This window comes from Argopecten irradians, chromosome 3, assembly GCF_041381155.1.
Source record: "Argopecten irradians isolate NY chromosome 3, Ai_NY, whole genome shotgun sequence".
Lineage (NCBI taxonomy): Eukaryota > Metazoa > Mollusca > Bivalvia > Pectinida > Pectinidae > Argopecten > Argopecten irradians.
In genome coordinates this window covers 37,185,250-37,208,890 of record NC_091136.1, presented here as the reverse complement: position 1 = coordinate 37,208,890, position 23,641 = coordinate 37,185,250, and the positions used below count along the sequence as shown (strand labels likewise).

General features: G+C 35.3%; 1 protein-coding gene across 3 annotated transcripts; it reads left to right on the top strand.

Moving 5' to 3' along the window:
• Positions 1 to 1,798: 1,798 nt before the first annotated feature.
• On the top strand, positions 1,799 to 22,102 carry LOC138318453 (transmembrane protein 179-like). Of its 3 annotated transcripts, none has more exons than XM_069260804.1 (6): positions 1,799 to 1,884; positions 14,343 to 14,449; positions 16,918 to 17,120; positions 17,571 to 17,705; positions 18,514 to 18,604; positions 19,703 to 22,102. In XM_069260804.1, the coding sequence occupies exons 2-6, from the start codon at positions 14,357 to 14,359 to the stop codon at positions 19,856 to 19,858; spliced, it is 678 nt and encodes a 225-aa protein (XP_069116905.1). In that variant the 5' UTR covers positions 1,799 to 1,884; positions 14,343 to 14,356; the 3' UTR covers positions 19,859 to 22,102. The 3 variants fall into 3 exon arrangements, with proteins under 3 accessions (XP_069116905.1, XP_069116907.1, XP_069116906.1); XM_069260806.1 differs by lacking the exon at positions 1,799 to 1,884 and adding an exon at positions 3,818 to 3,987; XM_069260805.1 differs by lacking the exon at positions 1,799 to 1,884 and having other exon boundaries at positions 14,251 to 14,449.
• The last annotated feature ends 1,539 nt before the right edge of the window (positions 22,103 to 23,641 follow it).

Sequence of the window (23,641 nt, the reverse complement as noted above, 5' to 3'; positions counted from 1 at the left end):
ATCCTCCTTGGTCGATAACTTCTGTCCACTAATCAATAACTTTAAGTAACTGTAAAATAGTTGATCTTCCCTTGATGAATCCATATTGCTGTTTAGTAAGAAGATTGATCCATTACTATACCAGACACGTATAGATACGTATTAGTAAAATACATTAATAATATACAACACCTTAAACAAAATTATGGTTTTCTATGACATTGTTGCTTCGTAATTAATGTACATCAAAAAAGCCGTTCAACGATACACTGTGATTGACTGTGTGACTTTGGCGTTAGGTATCGCTCTCTCTGTAATCTTCAAAGGAAATTTTTCCATGCCTGTGATTGGTTCAGATTTTTCTTCTGAGCTGTTTTCGGTTTTACTATTAGATAATGAGTTAATAGTAACCCCTGAAGTATCGAGGATGGTCGACCACGTGATTTGATGAACCAATCAAATTTGTCAAAGAATTGTTAGAATGAGTTTTCTTAATATAAAATGAGGATTCATAAAAATGTTCTTTAAGGATGTATTCCTCTGAGAAATCAAAAATTTCTTGTATTAAACTTTTTTTTCTCATATAGATTTTTGGAAATAGGAGTTTTTGAGCTATTGTCACTCAAAGATACCTAGTTGACAAAATATTGGATTTTACAGGAATTTCGCCGTTTTGACCATAAACACAAGAGATTAAAGTCATAATTTCCTAATGAGATGTTTGATATGTAGAATTTATTTTTCAGTAGTCTTCTTTAAAAATATACCAGTTTTGATTAATAAGACTAATATTTTTTCTCAGAATAACAACATATGCTACCCCTACCCCTTAATTTTGAGCTACAAAATGCACCATTTTCAGCCATTTTTGCCAAATTTAATCCTTTATAGGAAAAGTTCTGATATTAAACTTTTGTTAATATTTTGCATATCAACAGGGAAAAGGGTTGTTCTTTCTAAATCAGACAGAAAGATGAGGGGTCCGTGTGCTTACTTTTTGTCCCATTTGAATATTTGTTATTTTTCAGTATTTTAGAGTAAACAATAAAAGTGCTCAAATTACCAATCAATGTAAAAATAAAGTGACAAAAGTGTATCATTTCACACATTAATGCGCAATATTTTAATAACCACGAACCCAGTAAAGATTTACAGCAAAAATGAACTCGATACAGCTAAAAAAAACTGATGCAGTGATGATTTAAGTAAAACAATTTCAGTAGAAAAATGGTAAAACTATGGCTCACTTCAAAGCGAAAAAAGATGTAATTTCAAAATGGGCGCCAAATGGGCCATTTCTTAAAATCCCCGTTTAAATATTTTGACAAAATTTACAACTGGCACCTTGCTACAGATATTGATAGATTTTATTTGATAATATCGTAAGTTCTTTGATTTATGTCGAAACGAGACTTCAACGGGACTGAAACCTCAAAAGAATACATCACTTTTTCAAAACACCACTGTTTAGATCTAGGTCTACCACCACAGTAGGCAGTAGTTATAGGAAGCTTCACCTTCATAGGCGAAAGTAGGTCAAGAAGATCTTCTTGTGCGAATACCCGTGTTAAAAGATACCCAAGTTCATTAGCAAATGAAACCAGATTTTTTAAGGAGTTTCATTGAGTCCAACTTCAGTAATAATATTGAAATATTAATACATGTAACTTTTATTAAATATAAAACACGTACAACAAGTTAATTGTCAGACGTACATGCAGCATTCAGCAAGGAGTGATGACGAATTACAGGTAAAATACACGCACGTTATCTAAACCTCTCTTCTTGGCTATTTTTACATCATACGTTCCCGCTAAAACGTGACGTCACAATCACCGAGATGACGTCATTGTTACTCTTTCGAAACTCCCGTATCACGGGATCGTCCTTTTCTTCATGACAAAGGTATGTAGACGTATACATTCTGTTTGTTTAAACAATATGTCAATGCGTTACTAATGTTTTTTATTCTCTGAATTAGTCTCAGCCAGGCTGCGCTCCGCTTTGCGTATAGCTCGATCGCTGTGTAGCTTCCGCAAGGGAGGTAACTGAGGCGGAAACTAGTCTAACTCTGAATTAGATAGTTTTGCAATGGCGCTCTTATATTATTCACGGTTATAAATAAGAGAGTACACTTATTCCAGTTCGATAAGACAAATATTTTTTCCGTGCGGCAAGCGATATATCTCTCTCAGTGAAACAAGGAAAAAACCAAGAATTGGATTTCATTTTGGATATCGTATTCAAGTGATCATGATGCGCCGGGGGCTTTCGAGATCCACAATTTCACCTCTGTCTACCTCGGGGCACAGAATATTTTATTACGTCATAACGATTTTTTGATAACACTGCGCCCGCTTTCTACATAACGTCATAACGTTAGTGATTGTTTTTGAAACGGCGGACGTCGTATGCAAGTCGTGACTATTTCCTTACAAGTAAATGTAGTGTATCCGCAAAAGAGTCCATAATCGTTTGGTTTAACAGTTGTTTATAAGCAAATACAAAAGGAGATACCAAAGGAAACTTAACATATGTATTAAATAATTTAGTGTGCGTCCGAAATAAGTTTTTCAAGAATCTTGAAATTTTGCTGGGCCGTTTACAGAGGTGAAATTGTGGGGATCGCTATTGCACTCTGGGAGAGATTGTGTGATTCGATATCATAAAATTAGACTTAATTGCCTGCCCTAGTTTTTCTACTCTCCGCTAGGCTTCGCTCCGAAAGACATATCATGCAGGGCTATCAATCTTGTGAATTTGATAGGCTAATATTTATTACGTTCAGCGGATATTCCTTTTCAAAATGGCGTCTGCATATTTTCGCGGAAAAATATACCAACATCTATTTTTTGGCATTGCTGGCCTCTTGTCTGCTATACAATGGAAATTTCTAAACAATATTAATTATTTATTGATGGAAGGGAATCTCGGGTCTACATGAACCCAACGATTTGTTGATTGCATTGACCAATCAGAATCATTTTGGTCAGGATCTTGACCAAAATGGCGGCCCTGACCTGTCTTAGTATTTATGAGCGTAGCCTAGCGGAGAGAATTTGTACTATCTGTCGTAAAATATAAACCTCTTTCAGTGAATGTGACGTCACATTTTGGAGGGACTGTATGTCGTTTCAATTACCAGAGGAAAAAGGTCCGTCAGATGTGGAACAAATTCACGTGATCGTATTGACAGATACATTTTTTAGTATTGACGGATAAAACATTTAGTATAGACGGATAAAACGTTTAGTATATTGACGAATCGCGTCATGTTAAAACATCTGTCAAAAAATGACGTTCGTACACCAGTGAACAAAAAATAACATTTTTTTTATATTCACATTTCGACAGATTATTCCTAAGAATATTCCTTTAATCGCATTGAGACATTTATTATTTATTTGACGCTATAGGCACAGTTGGAACAGCCCGGGAACTGATTGAATAATGTAACAGCCCACCAGGATTTCGTGGAACTGTCTAATTACTTCTGCACCGCAACAAAAAGAATACTAAATTGGCGTAGTTTTTTATCCATTTTCTATGATGATATTTCAAACATTTACATGCTTCAAATATATATATTGATGAGATTTTGATTTTTGGGATTAGTTAAGTTTAAATATTTGAAATTAAGACAAAAAAGGTGTATATTTGACGAATCAGTGCCCCGATCTCATCCATCGTCAATATATTCATTGTTAACTGGACAGCGGGAAATAATGAAGCGCGGTACATGTACGTAGCGCTTCATGTTCATACTCCCATTCGTTTATTACATAAGTTTGTTTTATTAGTTTAACGTCGTATTAACAGCCAGGGTCATTTAAGGACGTGCCAGGTTTGCTGGTGGAGGAAAGCCGGAGAACCCGGAGAAAAACCACCGACCAGCGGTCAGTACCTGGCAACTGCCCCACATTGGATTCGAACTCGCGACCCAGAGATGGAGGGCTTGTGGTAATATGTCAAGACATCTTAACCACTCGGCCACCGCGGCCCCTAAATGTACGTAGCGCTTCATGTTCATACTCCCATACGTTTATTACATAGCGAACACGCAACATAAATGTAAATATTTCAATATGATAGTTATTATGACATTGGCATTGACTTTTTATGTATTTATTTCAAATCATCTAAATCTAGTGAACAAATGATTGTAATACAGCCCTATCTCTAACTGTGGGTCTTCTTGATGATAACGAAAGACAATCTCTTTTTATTTCACTATTTTCTCTCAATTATCAGTTACTCTTGATTTTTTTAATTATTGTCACTTGTTCTGTCGAAAGTAATGTAATGATTAATAATAAATTCGTGAATCAGAGATTCATTATATTGAAACCATAAGAAAGTCGTTTTTTTACTAATATAGATATTTGGAAATAGGAATTCATATCAAAAATGGAATAAAAAGAATATGTTGGTTAGCGTAATTTTGAGCATACACACAACAAACAAAAGCAATATTTTGTTAATTAGTTCTCTGGTAAACATTGATATTGGCAATATAATAATATTACACAGTCAAGCCATTAGTTTTGTTCAGACCTGCAATATATGTTACCCTTTCAAGCTAAATTTTGAAGATTAAGTCATGACAGATTCAACGCTTCATAGATGACTAACGTTTTCTAAAAGAAATTGCTGTTTCTAAGACCATCATAAAAATAGGGGTTAGTGTGCTTGATCTTTTGTCCCGTTACAAAATTTGCTATTTTTCAGCATTTCTTTCTAAAATTTCAAATCATTTTATCTTCACTAAAATGTAAAACTAAAAGACAAATGGTTATAATTCCACACTTAAATGCTGATCTTTTTTTTTATCTCAGGAAACCTAAATAAGACTTACAGCAAACATTAACTTGACATTGCTAAAAATGTTGTCGCAACACCAAGTTAAGTAAAAAAGGGTGAATTTCGCCTCTCTACAGAGATTTTCAAAATGGTCGCCTCATGGGTCATTTTTTTAAATGTATGTACTTATCTACTAGTAATAGAAGTTTATTTTTTTCGAGAAATTTTCATTAGGGAAACTTTCTACAAAGTGAGACAATTAGTTTTTGAAAATTACAAAAGCTCTTTGATTAATGTTAAAACGAGACTTCAACGAGACTGAAACCTCACCAGAGCAGATCCTTACACAAATAAATTATGCATTTGCTAATATTTAGGTATGTTAGCTTTTCTACATGTAACTATTATTTGTATGCGCTATCGTACATTGTAATTGCATTTATTTTTCAACAAGGAGACGGCTTTATAGACTTGACCTGTTACCTAATTCCTGTTTTTATGTCATTATAACTATTCTGAGATGAGATATCTCCTAATAACTGGATATCAAACAATAACTATCTTCAAATTTGTAATTCATAAACGGTACAATAAGAATAGTTCCATAAGTAATATATTCATTTTAAAGATATATTAAAGTTACTGTAGCTTAACGTAATGAAACAAATAAAACGACATTGGTTTGATTATACAAAAAGACAACACCAGCGTCCCGTCTGTTTTCGACATCTGTTTACACAAACAAATAAGACGACATTGGTTTGATTATACAATAAGACCACACCAGCGTCCCGTCTGTTTTCGACATCTGTTTACACAAACAAATAAAACGACATTGGTTTGATTATACAATAAGACAACACCAGCGTCCCGTCTGTTTTCGACATCTGTTTACACAAACAAATAAAACGACATTGGTTTGATTATACAATAAGACCACACCAGCGTCCCGTCTGTTATCGACATCTGTTTACACAAACAAATAAAACGACATTGGTTTGATTATACAAAAAGACCACACCAGCGTCCCGTCTGTTTTCGACATCTGTTTACACAAACAAATAAAACGACATTGGTTTGATTATACAATAAGACCACACCAGCGTCCCGTCTGTTTTCGACATCTGTTTACACAAACAAAATAAAAACGACATTGGTTTGATTATACAATAAGACCACACCAGCGTCCCGTCTGTTTTCGACATCTGTTTACACAAACAAATAAAACGACATTGGTTTGATTATACAATAAGACCACACCAGCGTCCCGTCTGTTTTCGACATCTGTTTACACAAACAAATAAAACGACATTGGTTTGATTATACAATAAGACAACACCAGCGTCCCGTCTGTTTTCGACATCTGTTTACACAAACAAATAAAACGACATTGGTTTGATTATACAATAAGACAACACCAGCGTCCCGTCTGTTTTCGACATCTGTTTACACAAACAAATAAAACGACATTGGTTTGATTATACAATAAGACAACACCAGCGTCCCGTCTGTTTTCGACATCTGTTTACACAAACAAATAAAACGACATTGGTTTGATTATACAATAAGACAACACCAGCGTCCCGTCTGTTTTCGACATCTGTTTACACAAACAAATAAAACGACATTGGTTTGATTATACAATAAGACAACACCAGCGTCCCGTCTGTTTTCGACATCTGTTTACACAAACAAATAAAACGACATTGGTTTGATTATACAATAAGACAACACCAGCGTCCCGTCTGTTTTCGACATCTGTTTACACAAACAAATAAAACGACATTGGTTTGATTATACAATAAGACAACACCAGCGTCCCGTCTGTTTTCGACATCTGTTTACACAAACAAATAAAACGACATTGGTTTGATTATACAATAAGACAACACCAGCGTCCCGTCTGTTTTCGACATCTGTTTACACAAACAAATAAAACGACATTGGTTTGATTATACAATAAGACAACACCAGCGTCCCGTCTGTTTTCGACATCTGTTTACACAAACAAATAAAACGACATTGGTTTGATTATACAATAAGACAACACCAGCGTCCCGTCTGTTTTCGACATCTGTTTACACAAACAAATAAAACGACATTGGTTTGATTATACAATAAGACAACACCAGCGTCCCGTCTGTTTTCGACATCTGTTTACACAAACAAATAAAACGACATTGGTTTGATTATACAATAAGACAACACCAGCGTCCCGTCTGTTTTCGACATCTGTTTACACAAACAAATAAAACGACATTGGTTTGATTATACAATAAGACAACACCAGCGTCCCGTCTGTTTTCGACATCTGTTTACACAAACAAATAAAACGACATTGGTTTGATTATACAATAAGACAACACCAGCGTCCCGTCTGTTTTCGACATCTGTTTACACAAACAAATAAAACGACATTGGTTTGATTATACAATAAGACAACACCAGCGTCCCGTCTGTTTTCGACATCTGTTTACACAAACAAATAAAACGACATTGGTTTGATTATACAATAAGACAACACCAGCGTCCCGTCTGTTTTCGACATCTGTTTACACAAACAAATAAAACGACATTGGTTTGATTATACAATAAGACAACACCAGCGTCCCGTCTGTTTTCGACATCTGTTTACACAAACAAATAAAACGACATTGATTTGATTATACAATAAGACAACACCAGCGTCCCGTCTGTTTTCGACATCTGTTTACACAAACAAATAAAACGACATTGGTTTGATTATACAATAAGACAACACCAGCGTCCCGTCTGTTTTCGACATCTGTTTACACAAACAAATAAAACGACATTGGTTTGATTATACAATAAGACAACACCAGCGTCCCGTCTGTTTTCGACATCTGTTTACACAAACAAATAAAACGACATTGGTTTGATTATACAATAAGACAACACCAGCGTCCCGTCTGTTTTCGACATCTGTTTACACAAACAAATAAAACGACATTGGTTTGATTATACAATAAGACAACACCAGCGTCCCGTCTGTTTTCGACATCTGTTTACACAAACAAATAAAACGACATTGGTTTGATTATACAATAAGACACACCAGCGTCCCGTCTGTTTTCGACATCTGTTTACACAAACAAATAAAACGACATTGGTTTGATTATACAATAAGACAACACCAGCGTCCCGTCTGTTTTCGACATCTGTTTACACAAACAAATAAAACGACATGGTTTGATTATACAATAAGACAACACCAGCGTCCCGTCTGTTTTCGACATCTGTTTACACAAACAAATAAAACGACATTGGTTTACAAAAATATTTGATATACAATAAGACAACACCAGCGTCCCGTCTGTTTTCGACATCTGTTTACACAAACAAATAAAACGACATTGGTTTGATTATACAAAAAGACAACACCAGCGTCCCGTCTGTTTTCGACATCTGTTTACACAAACAAATAAAACGACATTGGTTTGATTATACAATAAGACCACACCAGCGTCCCGTCTGTTTTCGACATCTGTTTACACAAACAAATAAAACGACATTGGTTTGATTATACAATAAGACAACACACCAGCGTCCCGTCTGTTTTCGAGCTGTTTCGACATCTGTTTACACAAACAAATAAAACGACATTGGTTTGATTATACAATAAGACAACACCAGCGTCCCGTCTGTTTTCGACATCTGTTTACACAAACAAATAAAACGACATTGGTTTGATTATACAATAAGACCACACCCAGCGTCCCGTCTGTTTTCGACATCTGTTTACACAAACAAATAAAACGACATTGGTTTGATTATACAATAAGACAACACCAGCGTCCCGTCTGTTTTCGACATCTGTTTACACAAACAAATAAAACGACATTGGTTTGATTATACAATAAGACAACACCAGCGTCCCGTCTGTTTTCGACATCTGTTTACACAAACAAATAAAACGACATTGGTTTGATTATACAATAAAGACAACACCAGCGTCCCGTCTGTTTTCGACATCTGTTTACACAAACAAATAAAACGACATTGGTTTGATTATACAATAAGACCAACACCAGCGTCCCGTCTGTTTTCGACATCTGTTTACACAAACAAATAAAACGACATTGGTTTGATTATACAATAAGACAACACACAGCGTCCCGTCTGTTTTCGACATCTGTTTACACAAACAAATAAAACGACATTGGTTTGATTATACAATAAGACAACACCAGCGTCCCGTCTGTTTTCGACATCTGTTTACACAAACAAATAAAACGACATTGGTTTGATTATACAATAAGACAACACCAGCGTCCCGTCTGTTTTCGACATCTGTTTACACAAACAAATAAAACGACATTGGTTTGATTATACAATAAGACAACACCAGCGTCCCGTCTGTTTTCGACATCTGTTTACACAAACAAATAAAACGACATTGGTTTGATTATACAATAAGACAACACCAGCGTCCCGTCTGTTTTCGACATCTGTTTACACAAACAAATAAAACGACATTGGTTTGATTATACAAATAAGACAACACCAGCGTCCCGTCTGTTTTCGACATCTGTTTACACAAACAAATAAAACGACATTGGTTTGATTATACAATAAGACAACACCAGCGTCCCGTCTGTTTTCGACATCTGTTTACACAAACAAATAAAACGACATTGGTTTGATTATACAATAAGACAACACCAGCGTCCCGTCTGTTTTCGACATCTGTTTTACACAAACAAATAAAACGACATTGGTTTGATTATACAATAAGACAACACCAGCGTCCCGTCTGTTTTCGACATCTGTTTACACAAACAAATAAAACGACATTGGTTTGATTATACAATAAGACCACACCAGCGTCCCGTCTGTTTTCGACATCTGTTTACACAAACAAATAAAACGACATTGGTTTGATTATACAATAAGACAACACCAGCGTCCCGTCTGTTTTCGACATCTGTTTACACAAACAAATAAAACGACATTGGTTTGATTATACAATAAGACAACACCAGCGTCCCGTCTGTTTTCGACATCTGTTTACACAAACAAATAAAACGACATTGGTTTGATTATACAATAAGACAACACCAGCGTCCCGTCTGTTTTCGACATCTGTTTACACAAACAAATAAAACGACATTGGTTTGATTATACAATAAGACAACACCAGCGTCCCGTCTGTTTTCGACATCTGTTTACACAAACAAATAAAACGACATTGGTTTGATTATACAATAAGACAACACCAGCGTCCCGTCTGTTTTCGACATCTGTTTACACAAACAAATAAAACGACATTGGTTTGATTATACAATAAGACAACACCAGCGTCCCGTCTGTTTTCGACATCTGTTTACCACAAACAAATAAAACGACATTGGTTTGATTATACAATAAGACACACCAGCGTCCCGTCTGTTTTCGACATCTGTTTACACAAACAAATAAAACGACATTGGTTTGATTATACAATAAGACACACCAGCGTCCCGTCTGTTTTCGACATCTGTTTACACAAACAAATAAAACGACATTGGTTTGATTATACAATAAGACAACACCAGCGTCCCGTCTGTTTTCGACATCTGTTTACACAAACAAATAAAACGACATTGGTTTGATTATACAATAAGACAACACCAGCGTCCCGTCTGTTTTCGACATCTGTTTACACAAACAAATAAAACGACATTGGTTTGATTATACAATAAGACAACACCAGCGTCCCTGTCTGTTTTCGACATCTGTTTACACAAACAAATAAAACGACATTGGTTTGATTATACAATAAGACAACACCAGCGTCCCGTCTGTTTTCGACATCTGTTTACACAAACATATAACAAACGACATCTGTTTACACAAACAAATAAAACGACATTGGTTTGATTATACAATAAGACAACACCAGCGTCCCGTCTGTTTTCGACATCTGTTTACACAAACAAATAAAACGACATTGGTTTGATTATACAATAAGACAACACCAGCGTCCCGTCTGTTTTCGACATCTGTTTACACAAACAAATAAAACGACATTGGTTTGATTATACAATAAGACAACACCAGCGTCCTGTCTGTTTTCGACATCTGTTTACACAAACAAATAAACGACATTGGTTTGATTATACAATAAGACAACACCAGCGTCCCGTCTGTTTTCGACATCTGTTTACACAAACAAATAAAACGACATTGGTTTGATTATACAATAAGACAACACCAGCGTCCCGTCTGTTTTCGACATCTGTTTACACAAACAAATAAAACGACATTGGTTTGATTATACAATAAGACAACACCAGCGTCCCGTCTGTTTTCGACATCTGTTTACACAAACAAATAAAACGACATTGGTTTGATTATACAATAAGACAACACCAGCGTCCCGTCTGTTTTCGACATCTGTTTACACAAACAAATAAAACGACATTGGTTTGATTATACAATAAGACAACACCAGCGTCCCGTCTGTTTTCGACATCTGTTTACACAAACAAATAAAACGACATTGGTTTGATTATACAATAAGACAACACCAGCGTCCCGTCTGTTTTCGACATCTGTTTACACAAACAAATAAAACGACATTGGTTTGATTATACAATAAGACAACACCAGCGTCCCGTCTGTTTTCGACATCTGTTTACACAAACAAATAAAACGACATTGGTTTGATTATACAATAAGACAACACCAGCGTCCCGTCTGTTTTCGACATCTGTTTACACAAACAAATAAAACGACATTGGTTTGATTATACAATAAGACAACACCAGCGTCCCGTCTGTTTTCGACATCTGTTTACACAAACAAATAAAACGACATTGGTTTGATTATACAATAAGACAACACCAGCGTCCCGTCTGTTTTCGACATCTGTTTTACACAAACAAATAAAACGACATTGGTTTGATTATACAATAAGACAACACCAGCGTCCCGTCTGTTTTCGACATCTGTTTACACAAACAAATAAAACGACATTGGTTTGATTATACAATAAGACAACACCAGCGTCCCGTCTGTTTTCGACATCTGTTTACACAAACAAATAAAACGACATTGGTTTGATTATACAATAAGACAACACCAGCGTCCCGTCTGTTTTCGACATCTGTTTACACAAACAAATAAAACGACATTGGTTTGATTATACAATAAGACAACACCAGCGTCCCGTCTGTTTTCGACATCTGTTTACACAAACAAATAAAACGACATTGGTTTGATTATACAATAAGACAACACCAGCGTCCCGTCTGTTTTCGACATCTGTTTACACAAACAAATAAAACGACATTGGTTTGATTATACAATAAGACAACACCAGCGTCCCGTCTGTTTTCGACATCTGTTTACACAAACAAATAAAACGACATTGGTTTGATTATACAATAAGACAACACCAGTGTCCCGTCTGTTTTCGACATCTGTTTACACAAACAAATAAAACGACATTGGTTTGATTATACAATAAGACAACACCAGCGTCCCGTCTGTTTTCGACATCTGATTACACAAACAAATAAAACGACATTGGTTTGATTATACAATAAGACAACACCAGCGTCCCGTCTGTTTTCGACATCTGTTTACACAAACAAATAAAACGACATTGGTTTGATTATACAATAAGACAACACCAGCGTCCCGTCTGTTTTCGACATCTGTTTACACAAACAAATAAAACGACATTGGTTTTGATTATACAATAAGACAACACCAGCGTCCCGTCTGTTTTCGACATCTGTTTACACAAACAAATAAAACGACATTGGTTTGATTATACAATAAGACAACACCAGCGTCCCGTCTGTTTTCGACATCTGTTTACACAAACAAATAAAACGACATTGGTTTGATTATACAATAAGACAACACCAGCGTCCCGTCTGTTTTCGACATCTGTTTACACAAACAAATAAAACGACATTGATTTGATTATACAATAAGACAACACCAGCGTCCCGTCTGTTTTCGACATCTGTTTACACAAACAAATAAACGACATTGGTTTGATTATACAATAAGACAACACCAGCGTCCCGTCTGTTTTCGACATCTGTTTACACAAACAAATAAAACGACATTGGTTTGATTATACAATAAGACAACACCAGCGTCCCGTCTGTTTTCGACATCTGTTTACACAAACAAATAAAACGACATTGGTTTGATTATACAAAAAGACAACACCAGCGTCCCGTCTGTTTTCGACATAAGACAACACCAGCGTCCCGTCTGTTTTCGACATCTGTTTACACAAAGCGTGTTAATTAAGGTGACCAACGTCATCCACGCGAACCTGCGATCAACGTCATCCCCAAGTAACCAATTACATCCATAGGCTCAATGTGTGAAAAATCTTTGAAGATCCATAATGTGGTTTTGTATTGTGTAACTTCCTGTTTTGATAGTGAACGGCAACATTAAGTACAATATTTGATACATATCGCAACTTAACCTCGCTATCTCAAGTTAAAATATGGCATTCAAATAAAAGAAGAAGTATTTCTACTGTATCACAATATATCGTGTTATTCCACTCTCGTGGTACCAAAACTATTTTTCTAAAAATAGACGAATTTGATAGCAATAGATTCTTTGTCAAAGTATGTTTTTTTTAATTTTAGTTAGTGCCTAGCTAGGTTTCACTGATGAAAATATTCCTACACTTACGTACTTCGGCAAATACAGGTTTTCTTGTTCTGACCGTATTTATATAAGCTAAACGTGGGTAAAATTGTTTTTGTTATTGTATTAATCAGCCATGGTATGTTAATGTGTTAGCACTGATGGTGTCATCAATTTCCGTGTTAGCGCATTGCTGTCAGGAAACTAGGCGATACCAATGTACATGGTGTAATCAATAGCTAAGTCTGACGCCCTGCATGCTTTCAAATGACATGTGCATGTTAATCACGTGAATTATTTGTAATCTAAGTTCAATTATCACCCCTCTTTAAATATCATGGAAAACGAAGTGCTTTTTTTAATATCAGTATAATTTATTATTACTCTTAAATGTCACGGACAACGCATTATTTTTTGTTATATTAGTGTCTCAACGTTCGTTTGTGTATTACCTGCATAATATAGATATTTGGTTGTAATTGATTCAAGAAATAATTGAATACAAATAATTGCCTTACAATGGTAGCTCATAGTACACACTCAACACAATAAGTACAGTAGTGTAGGAACATTGATCAATCATTACTTATATTACATTGTCAACATTTCACAACACAACCAACGACATAATGCTGTAAACAAAATGTTTATTATCGCCACAAATAGCTTATCCGTAACATAAACGAGATATCGCAATTAGACATTTCATGAAAAATGATTTGACTGGTACCAATATAGTCGTTTTATATTTTAGTTCAATTCTCATCAAGCTGAATAATCTAACGTCTTAAAAAACAACATACATGGCATTGAAAACCAATCGAGCATGCGTTTGGTCTTAAAAGGCCTCCACAAGGACAAGTTACTGTTAGGTTTAGTGTTGCGGGAGACATTTTAAAGCTGTGTTACAAATAATATTGACATTCTATTTACAGAAAACAACATAGGCATGGTGGATCTTCATCTCCTGCTTCAGACCATTTTGTACTTCGCGTCATGTTTAATTGCTCTAGTGGTGTGTGTATCGTTTGGAGTATCAAGGGTAAGGATTCTATTGTTAACTACAGACGTGTCATGTTCAGTTCCACTGCACCGGGACTTCCTCCATTACAAATAATCGTTGATCATCAGACATTGGCATGCATTTTGAAACAAATGTGAATATAATCATTTAAGTCATATAATTATTATGAATATTCGACAAATAATGCTCTTTAAGAATAACACCAATATCTTAACTGATTTAGATTAATTTCGAGTCAACATCTGTGGTTTCCCGTGTTAACCATTTTGTCTCTGATATTGGGCGAATGAGTTAGTTATTCACTAATCGGTATTATAACTCGTTACATTATAGGTTTTATTGTGAAGATTCAGTATATATGCAATTTTACAGAAATGTACTTTCTATATCCAGTAAACATACGCAATGACAGTTCATGATGATGGAGAGGGCATACGCTGGAATTGCCTACTGCTCGATACAAGTAATTTTTTCATGCACTTGAAATAGTTGGAAATGAAATGAAACATATCTCTATTGTTATACACAATACCAGGTAATGTTGTAGGTTTTAAGTGTGCACTGATATTTTAATAGCACACTGTTTTGAACAAATTAACACGCTGTATATGTACACACATCTGACAATCGTTTAGTGTACATGTAAAAACTTATAACTAAAAAACGGTTGTTAAGTGACCTATATATTATCTTAATTTCCTTTCAGAGTTCATTGCCTTGTTATGTTTTTATAACAGTTTCTGAACATGTTATTAAATATGTAACATAAACAAAACTATTTGAGATATAAAATCGTACCACGTGTAGGAACGCCACGTGTTTAAAAAGTACAATGTTTCAGATCTGCTTCAGATAAGAAAATGTACCATAACTAATGTCTAACCACACCATTATTTTCCTAATACGTACCCTATACCGGCAATGACATTAGTCAAGAGGAACGATTTCTTTCTAAAAAGATACACTAGTATCACTAGAGTAACGTCACGTTAAACTAATACTCCACACCAGGACGCCCTTTGTTCACAGTTTCGAAGTTGGCTAAAACAAGGATGCATTGTGGGTATGTAATCTAATAAAATTATGCGGGTATAGTACACCAAACGGTAAACCACATTTGATGACATGTGCCGTGTACGGTACCATTTGTTCATGTGCATGTTTGTAATCCTATGTTATAAAAATCGTGTATGAGCATGGCAGATCCTGAAAGTGGACACAAACCTTAGTATTCTGAGAAAACAATTCCATTATACAACCAGTAATACCATTTCTGTATCTAGAATGGGGTGCAAGGTTGAGGTGTGCTGTTTTATTATTCTTGAAAATAACCTTCCATAGCTCCAAAGCTATATGTAGAATTCTCAAACAGTGATACTGATACTAATTATGCTATAATCATTAATTTGTCAATGTGATTCAATAACATTGTAAAAATGTATACTTACTTAACAATTTCACAAGTTATAAATGAAGATGAGAGTTATGTTAAACGAAACACCAAATACTGTTGTGGATTTTAGATGGCACTGCAGGTAGGGCGTTAGAATTGTACCTGCTGCCCCTATTGCATGATCGTAAAAGGCGACTAAATTTAGGATCTTATCTTTTCTCTTCTTTCTAACTGACTTTATCTTTCCTAATGCCTCCTTTGACACCGCCTCACTTTTGGCCCTGAGTTGAGTCTTTGCCCATGTGAGGAAGGCTTTGGGTTCCATCCCCTGGCCGAGACACATCAAAGTCTATAAAGTGGTAGTTTATGCTCCTGCTTAGCGCTCAGCATACAGGGAGTGGGACGAATGGTTCGCCTGTTGTCAGTATAATGTGACTGGATGGGGTGTGTTGCTTGATGTCCTCGGCGGCATGCTTCAGTGATATATCACTATAAAAAGGGCAACAGCTCCACTATACAAGAAGACACAACACGAACATACCGCAGTCTCCCAAAACACGAACCTCGCAAAACATACACGCAACACTCTGCATACATGAGAGGCCGTCCTTACATAGCTGTTGATAGGACGTTAATTAATCAAACAAACAAACAAACAGATTGTATTGAATGTAAACTGTATATCATTTAATAAACAGTGCCAAGAACATCTGATGTCAAGCCAACAGTTATTGCAATAGATTTATCCATCTCTTTCCTTGAACTGGAGCAAAATAGTTTATTTCTGGTATGGATGTGTTTGGAAAGGAAATTAGAATATTCATTCATAAATGAAAAAAAACCAACAATATTAGTATAAAATGTCTTAAATCTAGGTATGATACACCATAAGTATATCTGTTTACGACTTTGACTTGCTGTTATTACGTTAAATAAATTAATTCCCATTTGCATTTATATCACTTGTTCATTCCCCTCTATCTGGAATGTCTCAAGAAGTGAAGGTTATCAGGTCTAGAGCCGAGATATCGAATTCACAGAATCTAAATAATATGATACATGTACGTTCATATATACCGTATTTCTGTTGTAGTCCATATTCAGCGGGAACTGTCTCATTTACGCATCGCTGGATTGGAATTTAAAAGGAGATCAATTTACAACAAAATATTCTCCAGCGTCCAACTGTGATTTTCCGATATATCTGTTTGTATTTGGCTGTATATTATACGCCCTTGGAATTGGACTTTATAACGCTTACGCCACCTACAAAACACGCCAGGACAAATCCATTCCGTAAGTTTGATATAGTAAGAATGTAGTCTCATGGTAAGGGAGACAATTCAAGATTTGTTTTTTCATGCAGACGCTTGAGTGATACTTAAGAATCTTTTTTTTTTAGGTTTAATTTTGTTTACATAAAAGAAGCTCTTGATTAGCAAATCAATGAATACAAAATACATACTGTTAATTAGAGGTATTTTGTCCGGTTTGTATATAGCCCATACTATGAAATAATATTATCTTGCTTTGCTTTGATTTTCGGTCGGTTATCTTGCATTATTATGAAACACATATATTTGCTGTCTTGAATCGTCTTATTTTTCTTGAAACACAAGGATACCATGCGTTTTGCAATGTTATGCTTTGGGTATTTCAAATTTATTTGTAAGTCATACGTATTTATTATTTTGATGCTCATTTGAAATTACTATATTTTAAGATATTTTGATATTTTTTCCACAGCTTTCAGATGTGGGTATGGCCCTTTTTCCTTATAAACACTATAGTAACCTTCCTGGTACTCGTCTGTGCCTGTATGCTCAGTGTTGGTATCTCAGCAGTTTGCTCTGAGCTCAGCAAGGGCAAAATCTACAAAGGGTAGGTTTCGTACGTTTTGAATTAATAACTAATATAAAAAGTAACAAAACTGAGAACAGTTTTGCTTAAAAATGGAGAATCAAGGAAAATTGCAAGGAAGATGTTTCCAGTTTTTTCCATGAAACTAAATCTACTATATAAACTTACATGAAATTCGAGACAAGACAATCTGAAGTAGAAAAAATAGTGGCGACGGAACAAAAATCATAATTAGTAAGTGATAAACAAATCGTTTGCTAAACCGCAATAGCATTATATGAATTCAAACAAATATTATGAATGAAACATGCATGGTCTATTTCTCATGAACGAAGCATCCTAAATTAAATACGAATGAGATGACCAATACAAACCTGTCTCCTTGTATGGGGGGAGTTTTTGTTTTGGTTAACGCTTATTGATTTCCTGCGTTTTGTAAGTCATCTACAGATCTGTTTTTAATCTAGCCATACCTTAAAATATATATTGATCTTAACGAGATAGCCTTTATTAGAGTCTATGGAGGATCTAGTATTGAAAACGTATTGTTACAGAGCACTAAATATAATGTTATGATGTCATGGATTTGGTTATTGTGGTGACATCTTTATCAAAATTATGAATGATGAAATCACACAAAAATAATATCTATCCAAAATACTTTACAATACATACACAAATGAGTACTATATAATTACTCCAAGTATTTTATAGTCGGAACTCCTTTAACAAAATCAATTATACCATTGTGAAACTGGAGAACAAATCTAGTGTGATTTTATGATACGATAATCCCACATTAACTATTTTCAAACCATTGTATAAGCAGGTGTTCAGATGCCCAGGATCAGGATTGGACCGATGCAAATGGAGATAACTTTAACACTGGCTATTTCTATAACCTACTCGAAGTATCAGAGGTAAGTCATTCAATTGTAAAAGTATCAGAAAAAAAACTCTGAAGGTTGTGGGTTGTAATGATTGCTGGGGGTACACCTGTTGTAAGTTGTCTTAGTAGGACTCGTCAATGATACTTATCATAGTACTGGAATGGCAGACAGTCTTATCAATTGCGTACGAAGCGTTCTATTTATTTACACCTTTATGTTACACAATAGATTTTGACAGTTAGTCCTGGAAGAAAACGCGAATTATATAATCTCCGAATTGTCAACAATCGAGAAAACAAATATGAAAGTCTTTAACATTTTATCAATTCATTAACAGTATTGAATGATCTGTACTGCCCGACCCAACAGTTCAGTAACAGTATTAAATTCTTAGTTACACATTACAAATGATTGATCTGTACTGCTCGACCAAACAGTTCAGTAACAGTATTGAATCCTCAGTTACACAATACAAATGATTGATCTGTACTGCTCGACCATACAGTTCAGTAACAGTATTGAATCCCCAGTTACGCAATACAAATGATTGATCTGTACTGCTCGACCAAACAGTTCAGTAACAGTATTGAATCCTCAGTTACACAATACAAATGATTGATCTGTACTGCTCGACCAAACAGTTCAGTAACAGTATTGAATCCTCAGTTACGCAATACAAATGATTGATCTGTACTGCTCGACCATACAGTTCAGTAACAGTATTAAATCCTTAGTTACACAATACAAATGATTCATCTGTACTGCTCGACCAAACAGTTCAGTGTGTATATGATATTTATCATTTTCTGTTAAAAAAACATGAACACGTTTGTCAAATGCAGGTTTGCGCCCCCCTCTCATTTTAATCATATTTGTCTCTGTTACTCGTTTTTGCTAATTATGAGAGTAAATTTTCGCTACTACTAGTATGTTATTACGTATGTTTTTATTTTTCTTTCTTTTTCTTTCTTTAAAAAATGTTTTGGTTGTTTCCTGTACATTTCTTTCGATGTCTTTTGATGGTTCGTTTGGATTCCTAATTGAGGTTACCATTTTACGATTGATTTTGATTTTGGCTATCATTTGTGAGTTCTAGTAAGGTTAACGCCCTATTATGTTGTTCCGTAGGTGGCCTGTTGGTGTTGTCTGTGCGTATGGCTTGTCCAGATAGGACTTGGGGTGATCCGGATTTTAAGGAACCGTCGGATGAGATCAAATCTCTACAAGGACGAGCACCATGACAAGGCAGCTATCACCGAAAGTGCGAAACAAGCCAAGTTCTAACCCACCTTATGGAAGGCTTTCCATCCAGTTGTACAATGACTGCGTGTTATTTCTATAAAATCAAAAGTTCATCATCATGAACTGGGTTCATCATCATCAACTGCAATCAGCATCATCATCAACTGGGTTCATCATTATCATCAACTGGTTTCATCATCATCATCAACTGGGTTCATCATGATCAACTGGGTTCATCATCAGCTGGGTTCATCATCAACTGGGTTCATCATCATCATCAACTGGGTTCATCATCATTAAGTGGGTTCATCATCATCATCAACTGGGTTCATCATCATTAACTGGGTTCATCATCATCAACTGGGTTCATCATCAGCTGGGTTCATCATCAACTGGGTTCATCATCATCATCAACTGGGTTCATCATCATTAACTGGGTTCATCATCATCATTAACTGGGTTCATCATCAGCAGCTGGGTTCATCATCATCAGTTGGGTTCATCATCATTTTCATCTGGGTTCATTATCATAATTAACTGGGTTCATCATCATCATCAAATGGGTTCATCATTAGCTGGGCTCATAATTATCAGTTCCATCTTAGTGATTTAATTGAAGATGACGAACCCTCGTGGTCAGTCATCATTGAGAAGACATTCGCCATAGGATTAAGCTACCAAAGCTAGCAAAAAGATCATCTCTAACGTTATAAAATTTTTGTTAAAGACTTGAACGTGTTTTCAATCTGGTTTATGTCATATCCTGATCTCCATTCCGCTCCAGAATATAGGTTTACTGGAGCGGTGTAGAGATCGAGATTTGATTTTAATCAGATTTACGCGTTTTCAGTGCCAGGAGTGCGAGGAGTAGAGACGATTGAAACATTCGTCCCAGTGATGGGTGTCCCGATAATGTTCTGTCATACCTCTATGTCGACTTGTAGACAATGCTCCTTCATCCTAACGGAATGGGGCAAGGGTGAAAGTATGATTTAACTGGTTGGGGTTTGCTGCCCGGTATCTCTTCAAAAGTAAGCTTCATTGAGATACCACTATTAAGTTGACAAGACTACTGTTATCACGAGATACCACTATAAAGTTGACAAGACTACTGTTATCACGAGATACCACCATAAAGTTGACAAGACTACTGTTATCACGAGATACCACAACATCAATCACTCAATCAATTGATTATCTCTATTTAAATAACAAGGTATGTCAATGTTAATAATCTTGGTAAAGCGATGGGAGACAATCCTTATAATACGTTTAGCTCTCTTAAAAGGTTGTTTTCGTATTTTCGTTTGTTTGACAGTTGAAATATTAAGACTTCTACCATCTCCCTTCGAGGATGAAATGCTTTAGAATACTAAAGATGACATAGCATAACATCTTATGAAGAATAATGACATCAAGAATTAAAGTGATGTATCAAGATAATTTAATCTAGACGACGATATCAAATTTTTAACTTTTGTAATTCTTGAATTCTTCTCAACAGATGAAATGCATGTACATTCATCAATGTTCTCGTTCACAACGAGATCATAATGTTCAGACATTTTATATGACAAGTTTATTGAGCGGCCCACATTTTCAGACTGTAAGCGAACAGTTGTACTTAACCCGTTTCAATACTCGAGGGACATCTATAAGCTGCTTAAATGTGTACCGCGCGCGACATGTTTCGGCTGGAAAATGTCGTTCTAAACGCACTTTCTCCACCATGAGAATTTTGAAAAGTTGGCAAGTATGTAAACATGCTATGCAAAGTATTGCTTATACTTTCCTCAAAGACAAGTGGAACGAAAATAATTCACGTGATAGTTACTGTATAATAATAAACTATTTTACTGTGTGTAAGCTATTAACACATAATTACTGGAAGATAGCGTGCTTTTACCGAAAGGCAGCTAGTTCAGCCTTCAGAATTCGTATTCGTTTGAACAGCTTATATTGTAATCGAGTCATCCATATGTTCCCATTAAAAGTGGGGTCATGACCCCACGTTTACCACCGCATTGCTACGCCATTGGCTATTCACGTAATAACAACAAAATCACCGCACGTGTTGTACTATCATTATGCACTGATAATGATAATACTAGAAAGAATAGTTATTGAGTCCATGTCAGTGCAAACTTTATTATAGCTGTATAGCTATAGTGGTTGAGCAGCATTACAATATATGTTTGGCGTTATATATAACTTCATATTTATTTTTTTATTGATATTTGAATATTTTTGTACTTTCATTAAAGTGTTCGTTGACTCAAAAACAAACATTTTTTTGTTTCTTTTATTTATTTTGTGCAACTCGGAATGATTCATGATAAAGACAATAAAAGTAAACGACACAAGAGAGGTCACTTAACAAATCGTCAGCACATACATATATAGCCGTCATTCTGGTTTAACGAAAACATATTTGGAACGGACTTCTTTTCTGAAAATATTTATTATTAACTTTAGAGTAAGAATACAGTGTTTATCAATATTGAAGTCACTCTTATATTGAGAAAATACAAGATACTCCCGTCACATTTTACGCTCTTATCTTGACACTATTTTGGATGTTAATCAGGGGTTGGCATTATTATTCAAGGGACATAATTCATCCTTACTTGTAAAGATGATTTTGTATGGATTAGTTTTAAAATTTAAAAATAACCGCCAAATGAGCAAACATGTTATATATATTGTGTCAGATTTAACGTCAAATTTTAACAATATGAAACGTGTTTTTATTTCATCCTTTGTAAATTAATCTTAACGAAAACCAATTGATCAGGTGTCGCCACTATTGGCACACACACTATAATAGTATAGAGCGGTATAAATTGCACGTGAAAGAAATGAAATACCGGTCAACGTCGTATTTGTACCATCATTTTACTCAAAATAACTTTACAATATATACCTTTGCAATGAGCCAAGAAAGACGACACAATCATACCACAGGGATTTGAGAATTAGTTACAGATTATATAATCATGGACCCACCAGACACAGGGATCTGAGAATTAGTTACAGATTATATAATCATGGACCCACCAGAGTGCCGTAAGACCATTATAGACGTTTTAGAGGTCTAGATAAAAACGTTAAAATTCATACTCTACATGGTACTATATACGAGTTTAATTAGTACCATGTAGAGTATAATTTTTATCGTTTTTTAATCTAGACCTCTTAAGGTCTTAAGGCACTCTAATGAGTCCATGATTATATAATCTGTAACTAATTTTCAGATTCCTGTGAATCACACGAGATTTTCGATATCGTAAACATGACGTCATTCCGGTGAATTAGACGTCACTTTTTAGTGGGACTGAATGACGTTTTACTCACCGGAAGGTTAAAGTTCGGGGTCAAATTAGAAAATATTTCGTCCGATCTGGAACAAATTCACATGATCATATTGACGGATGAAGTATTTCGTATATTGACGGATAAAGCACAAGTTTATCCGGCAGCAGTTATCCGTCAGTATGTGCGGCAGTTGCAGGATAAATATATATATATATACGTACGAAAACCATATGCTCTCTCTCTTTCACATACACGCACACATACGTGTATAGGCCTTCAGGTAACTGTATATGTACTAGTGTATTGAACACGCTGAACATGTAAATGATCTACACCAAAGGATACAAGTTTGTTGACAGCTACATGTATATCCGTGATATTGACCATCAAGGGTCACCATTCCTTTTGATCCGCGTGTAAATGTTTAAAGTACAGTGATTATTTCACAGGTATTAGCATTGTCAAAGATAACCACTTTCCATTAACCGATAAGGAATATTTACTGAAAAC

Bases quoted from the DNA above. Each gene is read 5' to 3' on its own strand.
- LOC138318453 (XM_069260804.1), top strand. From the start codon at position 14,357: ATGGTGGATCTTCATCTCCTGCTTCAGACCATTTTGTACTTCGCGTCA. The intron at 17,121-17,570 runs GTAAGTTTGATA...TTTTTTCCACAG, and splicing joins CGCCAGGACAAATCCATTCC to CTTTCAGATGTGGGTATGGC. The intron at 17,706-18,513 runs GTAGGTTTCGTA...TTGTATAAGCAG, and splicing joins AAGGGCAAAATCTACAAAGG to GTGTTCAGATGCCCAGGATC.